Raw genomic sequence first — 16,000 nt, 5'->3', positions numbered from 1 at the left:
GTCTCCTGAGGAGATGGGCACTAGGAAGCTATTGCAATCTGCCTGCTCCCCTTGTATCTGCCCCAAATCAATACCCCTCCTCCCCGCCTCCACTGCCAAGCCCCTGCTTGGGCTCCCAGCCTGATCTGCTCCGGCCTGCTGCTCTGGCTTTATCTCTGTGCTCTTCCTCCGCACCTGCGCAAGTGCTATTCCCCGTCGAAAAGCCCTCTCCCAGTGGCAAACTCCTACTCATATTTGAAGGCCCAATACAAATGCCCCCTCTTCTGGGAAGCCCTCCCCGACCCCTCTGGCACAGCCCTTGTCCCCAATTCTGGCCAGGCCCACCCTCACTCCCCTCCCTCTGACCCAGCCCTGTCCACATAGAGCTGGGGGCATGTGTAGAGGCTCTATGGGGGCATGTATGTGCCTCATCTGAACTGGGGGCTTCTCCAGGATTGCCCTGTCCAGAGCTATCTTCACCCTGTAATTCTTTTCACATTGATTTACCAACCCTTTTCTGAACCTCTTCTGGGCCTGACCCTGTGCTGGGTGGTGCTGGGATCCCAGGGGAAAAGGATGGATTTAGAAGTCTGGGCTGGGGTCTGGTCCTGGAAGGCCCAACAGCTGACCTTTGCAGTGGAGGAAACAGCGGCCAGAGGGGAAAGGGCAGGACAGAGGCACGGATGGTGAAAATGCTGTGGTGTCTTTGGACGGCGGAGAGGAGGGTGGGGCAGAGTCGTGGCACCAGCCACCGAGGGTCTGTCACCCTCCTGTCCAGGCACGTGGGAGCATGCATCAGGTCACAGGAGGCACAGCTGGCCAAGGCCACAAGAGCGACCCCATTTGGGTGGGGCCGCTCCATCTGGGTGAGGGTGAGGGTCAGCACTGCCTCCGAGAAGGGCTGGGTTTCCAGGGCAGACAGGGTCTGGGATCAGAGTTGGAAGGCCAGGATTGGGTTAGCAGTGGTCCGAGTTAGGGACAGGGTCCAAATGAGGGTCAGGGTCACAGTAGGATAGGGGTCAGCAGTGAGATCAGGGGGGCCCAGTGCGGGGTCCTGGCCGGTGTGATCCAGCCCCCTCCCGCGTCCTTCTCCCTCGTTCTGCGTCCCTCGCCTCCGTGGCAGCGCCCGATCCCGCGCTCTCGGGGCGGGGCCACGCCCAAGGGCCCGCCCATCGCGGTCTCAGCAGTGTCGCCCTCTATGCAAATACGCCGCCCCGCCCAATCAGCCCCGGGGGCGGGGCCGCCCGCTCGGAAGGCACCTGCGGCCGCGGCCCGCGGTCCGTGCGCCGAGCGCCCCAGCGCCGAGGCCCAGCAGGTGCGTGTCGTTCGGGCGGGTCGCGGCAGGGCTCGTGCGGAGCCCTCTGCACGGCTTCCGCGGGTTGCGCTGGGTTTGCGGGTCCGGGAGCGCGGCTGTGCGTCCGGGGGCGGCGTGCATGTCTAGGTGTGTGCGTCCCAGGGACCGGCTGTGGGTCCGGGAGGTTGTACGTTGAGGGGTGTGAGCCTGAGAGGTTGTGGTGTGAGGGGTGTGAGTCTGATGGGTGGTGTGTCTGAAAGGCTGTGTGTCTGAGGTTTTGATGAGTTGCAGGGTTTTGAGTCTGATGGGTGGTTTGTCCAAAGTTGTGGTTCCACGAGCCCCTGTTATGTGTCTGTGAGCTCCATGTCCGAGAGATGCGGTGTCCGCCTCTCCCGGCGCGCACCCCTTGGGTGTTGACCAGGACCTTGTGCTCAAACCTGTGCTTTCCTGCTGTGGGTATGGCCTCATGTGTCACGGCAGGACCATGGGCATGGAGCCCCAGGATCCAGGGGGCACAGCTACCCAGGCCACCCCCTCACTGTGCCTCGGTGTTCCCATCTGGGACTCGGGTACAGGAACAAGAGTCGCAGCCCTCTGTGGTTGTCAGCACATGACAAGCTGGTGGCAGTGTGACTTTCACAGTCACAGTCCCTTTCCTCCCCCCCCCACCTCTCTCAGAGTTTAAGCTGCAGACATCGGCAACCCGGGTCCCTGGCCACCCCCTACTCCCAGCTGCAGAACCCTGAAGGCAGAAATAGCTGAGGCCTCCTCCCTTGCCTGGCTGAGAATCCTCATCGGGGGAGGTCAGGACCTCTGGACCCGCGGCATGGGGGGAATGAGAACTCTCAGACTTTCGGGGTGAAGGAAACTGGGTTTTAAAAAGTATTTAGACTTCGAAGGACAGGTCGTGAGGTTTGATTCTAAAGGTCAAAGGTACTTCCCGAAAAGGCAGTCTTGCTCCCTCCATTCCCTTGCCTGTCGCCCACCACCTGTCCGAAATGAGGAGAGACTCTTGGCCTCCAGGGAACAGAGTTTCAGGACATTTAGGGCCTTGGGGTCTCACCTGTGGGGTTGGAAGCTGGTTTTCGGGAGGGAAGACAGGTCAGGTGGGGACACCCAGGCCCCTCGAGAAAGGATGGGGCTCATGACCACTTCTCACCACCCCCGGGAGAACAAAAGCCAGGGGTTGAGGGGCTCCAGCTTCCTCTCCCCACTCTCTGTGTGACCTCTGACAGGTTGCTGCCCCTCTCTGAGCTCCGTGGCTGCCCCTGTGACCCGAGCAAGTTGAACCCAATCTTGGCTTCCCATCTCTAACTAGTGATCTGTTTGGTTAAATTATTACCCAACCAGGCAGACATCTGGAAAATGCAAATTGAGAGGAGAGAGGGAATTAAAATTACTTGTCGCCCCAGCTTAGAGGCAATGAGTATGGCCATGTTGCGGGTCTGGCCTTCTGGAAGATTTGAGGCACGTATGCACCTGAGACAGATGTCATTCTTATGAGAAGATTAATAATGTGTCAGGGAGCTCACCCCAGCCCTGCCTGTGAATCCCCACAGGGAGCACATGGAAGCCGGCTCCCATTCTCAGACCTCCAAAACAGCCCTGTGCCTGTGCCGCAGGGACTTGCGCAGCTACTCCATCGACCCCAGGTCCAGGATCCCCATGGTAGTTCTGGGCTGGATAAGCCCAGGCCCACTTCCCAGACTGGGTGGGGATGGTGAGTTTGAGGTGTGGCAGGACAGCCCCAGGGGTACAAGCCCAGGCTTGAGTGGGGATCTGGGGTCTCACCGTGTGGCCCTGGGAAGAAGCCCACCTCCTGTCTCTGCTTCACTGGGCTGCCTGTAGGTCAGGCAGGTCTTGCGTGTAAATGAGGTATGATATGGGCCCGGGCAGACAGTAGGCATTCAGTAAGAGGAGGTGCCTGTGAGTCCCATCCAGGCTCATCCCCATCCCCAACCCCTTTGTCAGGGGTTGTTCTGCTAGGTCCAGGTTCCCCTAATGTCAAGGTGGAGTCCGGGGAAGGGAAGAATTGCGGTGGGTTGGGATAAAGAGTCATCGCTCCCATGGGCACAGTCCTGCCTCGTCCACTGCCTGGTCCAGGAGCCCCCATCTCCTGCTGGATGCTGTCCTGCACCAGCAGGCCTTCTCCCCATGGCAGCCACAAGGTCTTCTGAAAATCCTGAATCAGACCACAGCCCTGCCCTGCTCACACACCTTCCATAGCTCCCCATTGCTCTATGGTCCAGCCCCTCACTCTGCCCCCTGAGGCCCCTTGCAGCCTCCCTGCCCTTCTCTGTCTCCAGCTGCCCCTTGTTAACTCCACCCCAGCCACGAAGGCCTTCCCTGCTCCTGTAACCCACCTAGCACGTTCCCACCTCAGGGCCTTTGCACCTGCCACTCTGTCCAACAAGCAGGCTGTCCCCCATATCCCTATGTGGCTGGTGTCCTCTCATCCTTATGACAACGCCTCTTCAGAAAGGCCTTCCTGGACCCTCTATCCAAAGCAGCTTCCTCTCCACTGCCTACCCTGTGTTGAATTTCTTCCAGGCAGACCTTTGTCTCCACATGGTTATGTGTCTGTCATTGCTTCTCCCACCAGAGTGGACGATGAGGAGGCCTAGCTGGGTCTGTCCACCACCTGCTCCTGCATCCTGGACACCTGGTGGGCTCCCAGACATTGCTGGGGGAAGACAGTGGGGGCCAGGGATGCCCCAAAGCCCCATCTTGGGATCCCTGCTAGCTGTGTCTTGGGGCTGCTGGGCTGTGAGCTGGGTCCCTTCTGCCCAGTGCTGACAGATGTGCTAATTTCCCAAGCAGGGAGGCCCAGGGCTCTGGGGATGAATTTCTGGGTCCCATGGGGAGATCTTTCTCTGGAACAAAGAGAGAGAAATCTTGGGCTGTCCCTGCAGCCACAACTGTGGCTCAGGGGACATCGCTGGGGGCTAAGGTAGCCCTGGACTCCGAAGTTTCTGGGACCGGACGGTCCGGTTAGAGTGTGTGGTCCCTCCTGGATCCAGGTGTCAGGATCCCTTGGGGAGGTGAGATGGGGCGGCGGGCCTCAGTTTGCAGCAAGCATGGCAGAGGACCCAGCCTCCTTGGCAGGTGAGCACACCTGTACCAGGCCAGGTTTGCAGTGCATGATCCTTTGGACAGGGTAACCTTCCAGGGTGGGCAGTGGGACCTTCAGAGAGTCAGTCCTTTGGCTGAGAGAAGGACAAGCACCAGCTAATTGGCTGTTGTGCTGTGAAGTTTGTTTAGAATAGTGGTCTTAAACGGTGGGCCATAAGCTGGATGGGGTCTTGAATTTGTTTTGAGGGCTGCAAGTTTAAAAGAAAACTGAACAAGTTGCCAATGTTTCTTCTGCTTGTTAAGCAGTTGTGTGCTTATTCATTCAAGGAAGGGTGCCAGGGGCTGGGGAGCCTCCGTCCCTGCCCTCATAGAACGGGACATCCTAGTGGGTGAGATGCTTGTCACAGAAAGCAACAAAGAAACACAGAAAGTATCTGGTAAGGCTAAGTACTGCAGGGATAGTTGAATCCCACCTGGGAAAGTGGGGGGTTTCTGTGGGTCCTTGTAGGACGTGTAGCAGCTCCTCAGACCTGACTGCGCTGAGAAAGGTGCTCCAGGGAAAGGGCACGGCCCAGGCAAAGTGGTAGTGATGGGAAAGCGGTGGGTCTGCTTGAGGCTGGTGTATCAGTTGCCCAGAAAGGGACAGAAGGTGGCTTGAGAATTTGCTCATTGATGATACTTTTCCAAGTGGGGGGAAAGGTGGGTGCTCTCAGAGACCCATTGTATAAATAGAGAAACTGAGGCTCAGAAAGCATCACCAATGAGCGTGTGACAGAGTCAGGATTCAAACCTTCCCTGGCTGGCCCTGCAGTCCCAGTTCTGACCTCTCAGTGAGTGGCCAAGGGGGGCTCCTGGAGCAGGGTGTGAGCCCTGCCCACCCCGAGTTTCTCCCCCTATAGCAGGAAACTTCCTTTCTAGGAGCAGGATGGGGGAGGGCTTGGGAATGGGACTGAGGGTCCTCCATTGCACCTCAGTTTCCCCATGGGTGCCAGAGGGACCTATGGACAAAGGGAATTGGGGAATTGGCTTGTTTTGGGGTCCTGTGTGTGTCTGGGGGTCTGAGTGTATTTGGGGGTTTGCAGTGCAGAGGGATCTGAGTGTGTTTTGGGGATATGTGTGTTTGGAGGGCTGTGTGGGATTGGGGGGTCTGCGTGTATCATAGACTGCATGTGTTTTAGGCACTTTTATATGTGGGTCTTCGTGTGTTTGTTGGGGTGATGCATATTCTTGGGGATCCATTGTATTTTAGGCATCTGTGAATTTTGAGGGGCTCTGCCTGTGTTTTGGGGTCTCTGGATCAGGGGTTCTCCCTAATCCCCATTCTGTCCATACAAGGAATGGGCTTTCTCCCTGACTCCCAACCCCACACACTCCCACTCCAGCACCCCTGCCTGGGACTGCTGGGGGCCCTCACTCTGGTCTGTCCCCCTCTCCAGGTCTGAGGAGAGGTGACTCCAAGGCCTTCTGAGAGGAGTCAGGGCCTGGTGACCACAAGGCAGCCCTGATTCTTCCTATTTTCTGGGGGCAGAAACTGAGGCCTAGAGAAGTTCTGCAGCAGGGAGTTACTGACCAAGCCAACTGTCTCCCCAAGTGGGGGGCTCCAGAGGCCACTGTGAGCTGAACCAGGCTCCTAGGTCACTGACAGTTCCCCCCAGCCTGGGCACGATATTCCCAAGCCCCCAGGGGAGGAGGCGGACACAGGGCTTGGGCTGGAGAGGGAGGGTCGCCCCCAGCTGGGGTCAGAGCCCCCAGGGGGGTGGTCCCGGCTTTCCAAGGGGCTCTTCCTGTTGCCCGTAATGAGGTGCTTGGGGAGCAGGTGATGAAACTGCTGCCTGGGTTGCATGAGGCGGGGCCGCCGCCGGATCCGCTGCAGCGACCAGGAGCAGCGCCCCCTCCCCGCTTCGCCGCGTCCTGCGGGCCCTCACCTCCCCCCGCCACCCACCTGCTTCTCACTTCTCCTTTCCTCCCCCCTCTCCTGGGCCAGGTCCCCGCCAACCCACCAAGACACGGCCTCCCTGCAGGCTCTGGCAGAATGACTGTCACTTGTCCCCCTATTAGAGCTCCACTGGGAGACAAGAAGGGGAACTTGCCATGTTCCCATTCCTTTCTCTCAAACCCTCTCTTCAAAGCCTTTGAGGTGAGAATCCTGTGACCCATTTGATGGGGGAGGAAGTGGGTAGTTGATGTGGCTGAGCATGTTGCCATGGTCTTGCAAGATGACACTCTGACTCAGCGTCCCCAGAAGTCCCAAGACCTGGTCATTCTCTGGTGGGAGAAGGATTCTCACCCCCATTTACAGATGAGAAAACTGAGTCCTTCCCATGGAGAGGTGACACCATCACTTGGGGGCCAAGAGCCTTTGCCAGGCTGGGGAGGTGACAGTCTATGGCTTAAAGGACCTTGGGGGTGTTTGATGATTGACTTAGTGACCACAGATACTGCCATAGAGAGTTTATGATGCTCCTGGGGCTCATGAGATCTTCCAGCCCCTCTCCCCGTCCCCCCAGTTCTCAGGCTTAAGACTCTGCTTCTCCTCTACCCCAGGTATGTGCCACTAGCATGTCCTGCCCTTCTTTTTTTTTCTTTGGTGGCTGGTGGCCAGTATGCGGATCCGAACCGTTGACCTTAGTGTTATAACACCACGTTCTAACCAACTGAGCTAACCAGACAGCCCTCCTGCCCCTTCAGTCACCAAACAATCCATCCATCCACTTGTGCCCAGCTCCAGACCCTGCTCTGGTCCAGGCCCCACATCTCCCACCTGAACACCTGCCCCAGCCTTTTCCTGTCACCCCACCCCTGCCTAGACAGGCTTCTCCCCATGGCAGCCATGAGCAGGTGGGGTGAGGGGGGTGCTTTCTAAAATATCCTTTTCTTGAGATAAATCACACTAAGAAAAGCACACAACTCATTGGATTAGAGCTCGATGCATTTGCACAGAATAAGCACATCCATGTCCCCAGACTCTGGGTCAGGGAGCAGGAGATTCCCAAACCCTGGGACTACCCCCTTGGGCCACTGCCCTGTCACAGCCTCTGCCCAGCATGGCCTCTGTGCTGATGTCCATCATTATAGGTGACTTTTGACTATTCTGGAACTCCGTGTAAATGGAATCACACCATGTGTCCCCTCTGGAGTCTGGCATCATTGAGTCACATGTAGCCTGTGAGATTCACCTGTGTTGTGACATGGAGCCAGAGTGCATCCTTTTTTCTGCGTTGTGTCATAGTCCACTGCAGAACCTACAAGAAAGTACTTACTGATTCTCCTACTGAGGGCATTAGGGTCATTTCTAGTTTGGGGCTAAGATGCATGCAGCTGCTGAGAACATTCTTGTCTTTGTCTTCTGGTACAACATGGCCCCACTTCTCTTGAGAGAATGCTGAGGACAGGGATCACTGGGTCATAGCACAGGCATCTGTTCAGACTTAATAGATGCCAGACAGTTTTCCAAGTGCTATACCTCTTTCTCCTCCCACCAGCAACTCATGAGAGCCAGAGGTGCTTTTGAAAACTGTAAAATCCTATTCCAACCCTCCCCTGCTCCCACACTCTCCATGGCTCCCCAGTGCCCTCAGAGTAAAGCCTACACTCCTCTCTGTGGCCCATGTGGCCCTGTGTGATCTGACCCCCGCCAACCCCCCCCTTCCTCTCTCCCCCTTGCTCTTGCTGTCGTCATACAGACTTCTTGGATTTTTTTTAAAATGCCAAACTCGTGATCACCTCCAGGCCTTTGTGTTTTCAGGTACCCCTGCCAGGATCACCCTCTCCCCACATCTCCCCATGGCCGACTCTTTCCTCACATGGTCATCTCTGTGCTTCAGAGAGGACTTCCTTGAAATCTCTGCCTAACACGGCCTCTATTGTGGTCAGTACTTTTTTTGGAATTAGGGTTTTTTTTCGTTTTCTTGTTTTTTAGTCAGGTTTTGACATAAAGGAATTTCATAAAAATGACTTGGGCAGCTCCTATCTATTTTAAAGGTCTGAATTAGTTCAAATAACGTTGGACTTTCCTCTTCTTTGAGGTTCGATAAAATAGCTGTAAAACCGTCTGGGCCTGTTGCCTTTTTAATGGTAGATCTCAAATCAGTTTCCTTATTTTTTTATTTTTTATTTTAGCAGCTGACTGGTACAGGAAAGAAACCCTTGACCTTGGTGTTACAAGGCCACACTCTCACCATCTTAGCTAGCCAGCCGGCCCCTCGAGTCAGTTTTCTAATCTTCTATGGTTGTTGGTCTACTTGAGCTTTCTACTTCTTTTGAGGTCAGCTTAGCTCAGTGGTTAGCACAAGTTGATACTTAATCAATGCTAAGTATGAGGGTGCAAAGAAAGAGGTGGGGAGGTGCTGGACTCTCGCCTGCAAATGCCTATCCCCTCTTCCCATCCGCTGAAGCCCCCATCCAGCCTCTGCATCTAGGCCCCACAACATGCTTCCTCCCCTGAGAAGTCTTCTTGGATTTCTCCTGTCTTTCTTCCTTGCCCTATCCGCAGGTATATGGGTCTACCTCTCTACCTCTGTGCTGGGCAGATGCCGCAAGTCCTCTGCCTTCTGGACAAGGGGGGAATGGGGAGGGTATGTGTGTACAGAAGACTCCTCCCCAAACCTCAGTCTCCCCCCTCATGCCCAACACACTCAGCACACGCCACCACCTCCCCCAGCAGTTCCGATCACACCAACATCTGGAGAATGGGCCACCAGGGTCTGTCTGCAGCTCTGGGCAGGGATTTGCATGTGAGTACAAATATACATGCACACTCCAGGGCATCCGCCTCGTCCGCCTCCGCGTTCCTTGGCTGGCCCTTCACACCTGGGCCCAAGACAGGTCAACGCCGAGTGGCTGGATTTGCATACGCGTGTATTTCTGGGCAGGGTATCAGCTAGGGGAGTCTGAGAGGAAGTTGTTGAGGGAAGCTGGGGGGGAGGTCAGTCATGTTTCTCTTGACCTGCTCCACTTAACAGATTTTCCTGACCATTCCTGGGCCTGATCCAGAAAGGCTTCTAGTCTGGGTGAAACAAAGCTGGATACACATACCCCCAGCCCCATGCAGTCAGAACCAAAGGGGAAGGACAGGGACTGTGGGAGTCCAGAGGAACAGCAGGGAGGGCCACGATCAGAGCTGTGTGTTGGGTAGGTCCCTTATGGGCCAAAGTGGGGGATGAGTTTGGTTTTGGGATGATGGGATTAGGGGGGGTTCCAGCATCATCAGGGGTCAGGACAGTCAAACACCTGCATGAACTCATCTGTACCTGTCAGAGTTGTCTCCAGAGGTAACAAAGGACCTGGTGGCTTCTGGAGGACCCAAAGGGCCCTGGAATAGAATGACTTATAGAGTGAGGTACAGGCCTGGCACAGGGGGGGCCCCACCCCCCAGTCTCCACGCAGATGGACACAGCCCTGGCCTCCTCTCCAGGCTCCTGCCATCTCCACCCCAGCCCCCAACAATCCTGATCCCCACGGAAGCCACAAGCCGAGTTTGAAAATGATAAACAAAGCCCCAGCCCTTCTCTGCTCAAAATGCAGTTGTAGCTCTCCATCACTCTTGGGCCAAAATCCACAGTCCTCCGCACAGCTCCGAAGGCCCAGAGTGGCCCAGCCTCAGTGACCTCTCACCCTGCCCACTGACTCCAACCTCTGCTGTTTTTTGTCCCTCCTCAGGCCCCTTGCACTTGCTGTTCCTTCTGTCTGGAACTCGCTTCCTGTCTCGGCTCCTGGGTCTCAGTTCCAAGAAACCCCCCCACCCTCCAAGCTCCTGGCTCTTGGGGCTCTCCCATCGTGTGAACCCTGCTCTAGTCACAGTGTCCATGTCTAAAATGGGGACAGACTGGGAAGGGGCTGGAGTCAGGTCTTCCAGGCCCAAGACACTCAGGTCCAAGGCCTACCCTGGCCTCTGCTCTCATGGGACCCCAGGTGTGGGGGACATTTCCGGAGTCATCTTGGCACTGGGACCTCTGGGCCAGTGCCCCCATCCAGCCCTCAGGGACCCAGCAGGGTGGGGGCTACACATCCCAGCCGTGGGAACGTGCCCGATTCTGGCTGGGGATTAAAATTAGCCCTGGAGGTTAAATTTAGCAAGTCAAGCCAGAGCTGGGGGCTGGGGCCGATGGTCCGGGCAGGATCTGCACAGTTGTGAAGGCTCAGGGACCCGGCCCGGAGAGGGTGGAGAGTGTGCTTGAGGTCACACAGCAGGCTACATATGCATCCATTTGGGGTCTCAGGGGCCTGGGATGGCTGTCTGTACATCGGTGTGGTACTGCAGGACAGGCAATGTGATTCCTTTGTTCCGTGGAACCCTGCATGGAGGCACTGGGAGAGGCCTGGACCCCAGCATGCTGTGGGCCTTGGTTGCCCCCCTCCCCAAGTGATCCCTTCTGGGACCCCTACCATAGAGATCCAGGATCCCCATGAGGGGGCGTCCAGGCTTTCTCCCAAGTCACCGAGCAGACCTGAGGCCCCAACCTAGAGCCAGAGGCCTTTCCAGGGTGTCCCCATGTCCTCCTGCTGGAAGGTGGAACAGGGGTGGAATTTCTATTATTCTCTGAAAAAAATTTTTTTTCGACAGAAATGTTCCACCCAGCCTGGGAGGATGGGGAGAAAAAAGATTCAGATCTCACGCATTCTGGACCAAAGGAATCGGCAGGTGAGTTCACTGGGTGGAATAAATAGCGCCTGGGGGAAAGGCATCCTGGCAGGGGCACGGCTTGGGCAAAGGCCTGGCCATTTGAGGAACTGCAAGAGGATGAGGAGGCCTGAGGATCCTTGAAGCAGTGTCAGGAGTTTAAAATGAAATCTTTGCTTATTTTCATGATCATTCATTTATTTATTCTTCTTAATGACTGGAGCCCCATCACAGGGGAGACAGAGCTCGACACAGACACACCCAACTCAGAGAGCTGGACATTCCACCCAGCCTGGGAGGATGGGGAGAAAAAAGATTCAGATCTCACGCATTCTGGACCAAAGGAATCGGCAGGTGAGTTAACTGGGTGAAATAAATAGCAGCTGGGGGAAAGGCATCCTGGCAGGGGCATGGCTTGGGCAAAGGCCCGGCCATTTGAGGAACTGCAAGAGGATGAGGAGGCCTGAGGATCCTTGAAGCAGTGTCAGGAGTTTAAAATGAAATCTTTGCTTATTTTCATGATCATTCATTTATTTATTCTTCTTAATGACTGGAGCCCCATCACAGGGGAGACAGAGCTCGACACAGACACACCCAACTCAGAGAGCTGGACCAGAGGGAGGCACAGAAGTGGGGGAGCCCAGAGAGAGAGTGTGGGCTCTGCTTGGGAGGCCCAGGAAAACTTCCCAAAAGGGAGGGAAATTTTGGGCTGGGTTTTGAAGCACCGATAGGAGTTTGCCAGGTTGCAAAGTGAGAAGGAGCAGTGCAGCCAGAAAGAACAGCACAGGCAGAAGGTACAAAATCGTGTGGCATGTTTGAGCAGCAATCTGCCCCACCACGCCACCCCCGATCCTCGTCTTCGCGCACTCTTCCCGCCCCTGTGGGTCCTGGGTCCAGGTGACATTCACCAAGAGGAAGTTCGGGCTGATGAAGAAGGCCTATGAGCTGAGCGTGCTCTGCGACTGTGAGCACTCTTCCCGCCCCTGTGGGTCCTGGGTCCAGGTGACATTTACCAAGAGGAAGTTCGGGCTGATGAAGAAGGCCTATGAGCTGAGCGTGCTCTGCGACTGTGAGATCGCCCTCATCATCTTCAACAGCGCCAACCGCCTCTTCCAGTACGCCAGCACCGACATGGACCGCGTGCTCCTGAAGTACACCGAGTACAGCGAGCCCCATGAGAGCCGCACCAACGCCGACATCCTCGAGGTACCCTGGGGACTCTTAGTTTGCACAAAAGGCAAGCATTGTGTCTGGCTTTGCTGCTGGTAAAAGCAAGTTTGGGGCAACAGAGGGTCCCTTCTAGAGGCAGCTGCCTGGACAGCAGAATCAAGAACATCAACCACTGTGCATTGAGGGCTGACTATGCAACCCTCACACACAGCATCTTATTTAGTTTTGTCACCTATGTGGTGAGGAGATGATCCCCCTCTCCTACAGGCGGGGACATGAGGCTCGGAGGAGTCCTCACCACCTGCAAAGGTCACACAGTGAATGTGGAGGAGGCAGGTTTTGAACCTGGGTCTGTCTTCACTGAGTGTGCTCTTAAATTCCTACCATCATAAATGGGGACAGAGAGAGACAGAGGGAGACCGAGACAGGGAGATAGATACATAGAGGGAAGGAGAGAGATACTCAGAGAGACAGACACATAGAAAGAGAGACAGAGCAGAGAGACACACAGAAAGAGACAGAGAGGGAGAGACAGAGACAGAGATATATACACAGAGAAAGAGAGAGACAGAGATTGTGAGAGACAGAGAAGGAGAGAGAAGGAGACAGAAAGAGACTGAAAAAGAGACACACACACCGAGACAGACAGGGGGAGACAGACCGAGGCACACACACACAGAAAAAGACAGAGAGGGAAACAGAAACAGAGAATAAAAGACACCACAAAGTAGGCCAACCTCACCGAGGCCCAGCAGTGTTTCTGTCTGAGCTGCTGCGTCCTCAGGAGAAAGAGACTGGAGTGGCCCTGCAGCAGCTGGCTCAGTCCTCACACCCACCACCCAGAGTGGGGGAGCGATCACTGTCCCTGTAGATGTGGGAATCTTTTCCCAGATCAGAAGCTGAAGTCATACAGCTGGAGAGAGCAGCAGGTTCATGACCATATCTGGGAGCCCCCAATGTTTTGGGAGAGGAGGGAGAAGCTGGCAAAAGAGAGGCAGGGGCCCAGGAGTGTGGACTCTGTGGTCCTAGGGGAAGGCAGCTCAGGACATCTGCTGACACTTGTTAAGCAGCCACTGCATGCCACGCTCTGAGGCTGCACATGGGGGCAGAATGGAGGTGCCCAAGTCCTGTTAAGGCCTGTGCAGATCTCAGCCCCTGCTGTGTGACCTGGATAGGTCTCTGGTTCTGAGGCAAGACAGTCCTTTTGTCGCACACAGTTGGAAATTAAGAGTCAATGGGGTTTGGCTGGACCAGGCCAGGCGTGCACTCTACCCCACTCACAGAGCTGGGTGGGGAAGGTCTCTCCCCACCCCATAGAACTGGGTTCCCTGGCTGGGGTAAAGGATGAGGCTACACCTTGTCATCTCCTGTCCCCACAGACACTGAAGCGGAGGGGTGTGGGTCTTGATGGGCCAGAGCTGGAGCCAGACGAGGGGCCTGAGGGGCCGGGTGAGAAGCTGCGAAGGCTGGCAGGTGATGGGGGTGACCCAGCCTTGCCCAGGCCCCGGCTCTATGTAAGTGACTCCCTGCCCCACAGTGAATGGTGCCCTCCCCCCACCTCCTAGGCCCCAGTGATTGAGGCTGGGGCTGAGAGAAGGACCTAGGGCCAGGGAGCCTGGAGTTTAGAGGCAAGTCTGCCTGGGTGGACAGGGGAAGCTTCCTCAAGGAGTGGGCATTGTAGCTGGGGCTTTGAAGGATGAATAAGGGTTCAACAGGCAAACAGATCCTTATTTATTTCTTTGATTTATCAAACACCCTGGGCAGCCCCCTCAGTGCCAAGTTTATGCTGACAGGCCTCAGCTCCGGACCTAGCTATTGAGAAAAGGTAGAGCCAGACACAGACTTCTGCAGCCTGTGGGGTTGGGCCACAGGGAGGGGCAGATAGGGAGCTCAGAGGGAGGAGAAGCGAGGGCCTCCTGAAGGTAGAGGCTGGCCTCTGAATTGTTGGGATTTTCTCTCTTGGACTTGTCGCCCCCACCCACCCATCCTGCCTGTCTGCCCACAGCCAGCAGCCCCCACTATGCCCAGCCCAGACATGGTGTATGGAGCCTTGCCCCCACCAGGCTGTGACCCCAGTGGGCTCGGGGAGGCCCTGCCTGCTCAGAGCCGCCCATCTCCCTTCCGGCCTGCAGCCCCCAAAGCCGGGCCTCCAGGTGAGCGTGGGACATAGGCCCTGGGTGGGGTTGGGGGCATCCTGGGGCTGGTGTGTGTGGACCTTGGCTCTGGCACTGCCTGGCTGTGTGTGTCACCACTCAACCTCAGACTTCATTAGATGACATGGCCTACCCTCTCTCTGGGGGTCTCCTCCTCCCCAGGACTGGCGCACCCTCTTTTCTCACCAAGCCACCTCACCAGCAAGACGCCACCCCCGCTGTACCTGGCTGCAGAGGGCCGGAGGCCAGACCTGCCTGGTGGTCTGGCCGGGGCCCGAGGGGGGCTAAGCACTCCGGTGAGTGAGGAGAGGGTGTGCTGGAGCTAATGGGGCAAGCAAGGCGGCCTGGGTGTGGGCCTCAGTTTCCTCTTCACCCTCTCTCCCCACAGAGAAGCCTCTACAGTAGCCTGCAGAGCCCGTGCTCCACTGCGGCCCCAGGACCCCCACTGGGGAGCTTCCCCTTTCTTCCCGCAGGCCCTCCAGGTAACACTCCAAACTCGCCCGACCTGGGAAGTGTCCCCACGCCTGCTCCCCCACCCACCAGGACTAAACAGTGGCCCGTGGGGTGAGTCAGGCTTCTGCAAGGGGGTCAAGGAGAGCTTGAGACCTGAGCCTACCCCTCCTGCCCATCAGAATATGGCCTGGGAGACCCTCCACCGGCCCCTGGCCTGCTGCAGCCCCCCACCCTGGCTCCCTGGCAGTCCTCCAGGGGGGACGGTCCCCCGGCGGCCCCCGCCCAGCCCAGGTAAGCCCCTGACCGCGCGCCCAGGTTCTCCGACGCCCCTAGCTACTGCTGACCCCTCGTGGCCATCCCTGGTACTGCGTGCGGCCCCTCCCGGCGGTTCTTGGTGCGGGTGGGCGGCTATTTTGGAGGCCCCAAGAGGGACCGCCATCCCCTCCTTTCCCAGGGCCCTCCTGCCCAGCCTCTGCCCACACCATGCCACCTCCCGGGCTTCCTTCCCCTCCTCGCTGGGCTCACGGCTCGCTTCTCTCTCTCCCCCTGCAGTGGGGGCCGCAGCCTGGGCGAGGAGGGGCCCCCTGGCCGCGGCACCTCCCCGCCGACCCCCCCACTCAGCATCAAGTCGGAGCGCCTGTCGCCGGCCCCCGGGGGCCCCGGCGACTTTCCTAAGGCCTTCCCCTACCCCCTGCTCCTTGCCCGGTCCCTGGCAGAGCCCCTGCGGCCCGGGCCTCCTCTGCGCCGGCTGCCCTCGGCTGATGGCTGGCCCCGGTAATGGACACCAGGTGGCCCCGGCCAGGTCCCCTCGCCGGGCGAGGCGGGGGTACGCGGGGACCCAGCCTTCAGGCCTTCTCTCGGAGGGCCAGCAGTTGCAGCTCCCTCTGCAGGGGGCCTGCAGGGGGCGCTGGATTCGGACCCCCCGTTGGGGGTCTCTTTCCCCCTCCTGTGTGTGTTTCCACCAATAAAACACGCGTGGCGTCCGTGGACGAGACTGTCGCTGCTCAGAGTCCCCCTCCCCAACGGCCTCATTCTTTACTCGCCTTGGTTTAGGGTGCCCCCTCCACAAGCCGACCCTGAGGGGACGACTCAGGGCGCACGGGGGTACCGGGAGCGAGGCCGGGCGGAGGGGTGCGGAGCGGGGGCGCCCTGGGGACGGCATCGAGGGGCCCCACCCCAGGGATGGGGGGCTGCTCTGTTTACCCTCCAGCGGGTAACCGCGAGCCCCCCTTGACCCAGCGACTTCGTCCCACCCGAAAG

At 57.5% G+C, this 16,000-nt stretch overlaps 2 protein-coding genes across 2 annotated transcripts in view; both read left to right on the top strand.

The window, feature by feature from the left end:
* LOC103588117 (myocyte-specific enhancer factor 2B-like) overlaps nucleotides 1–16,000 on the top strand; it is a 32,699-nt gene that overhangs the window by 7,223 nt on the left and 9,476 nt on the right. The gene's annotated exons all lie outside the window — the stretch shown is intronic.
* LOC103588116 (myocyte-specific enhancer factor 2B-like) lies at nucleotides 11,265–15,518 on the top strand. The gene is made up of 8 exons (XM_008569727.1): nucleotides 11,265–11,318; nucleotides 11,967–12,170; nucleotides 13,514–13,648; nucleotides 14,140–14,287; nucleotides 14,450–14,583; nucleotides 14,676–14,769; nucleotides 14,920–15,031; nucleotides 15,293–15,518. The coding sequence occupies exons 1-8, from the start codon at nucleotides 11,265–11,267 to the stop codon at nucleotides 15,516–15,518; spliced, it is 1,107 nt and encodes a 368-aa protein (XP_008567949.1).

Source organism: Galeopterus variegatus, unplaced genomic scaffold, assembly GCF_000696425.1.
Source record: "Galeopterus variegatus unplaced genomic scaffold, G_variegatus-3.0.2 Scaffold526, whole genome shotgun sequence".
Lineage (NCBI taxonomy): Eukaryota > Metazoa > Chordata > Mammalia > Dermoptera > Cynocephalidae > Galeopterus > Galeopterus variegatus.
This window is presented reverse-complemented; position numbering and strand designations above follow the sequence as displayed.

Bases quoted from the DNA above. Each gene is read 5' to 3' on its own strand.
- LOC103588116 (XM_008569727.1), top strand. From the start codon at position 11,265: ATGGGGAGAAAAAAGATTCAGATCTCACGCATTCTGGACCAAAGGAAT. The intron at 13,649-14,139 runs GTAAGTGACTCC...GTCTGCCCACAG, and splicing joins TGCCCAGGCCCCGGCTCTAT to CCAGCAGCCCCCACTATGCC. The intron at 14,770-14,919 runs GTAACACTCCAA...CCTGCCCATCAG, and splicing joins TCTTCCCGCAGGCCCTCCAG to AATATGGCCTGGGAGACCCT.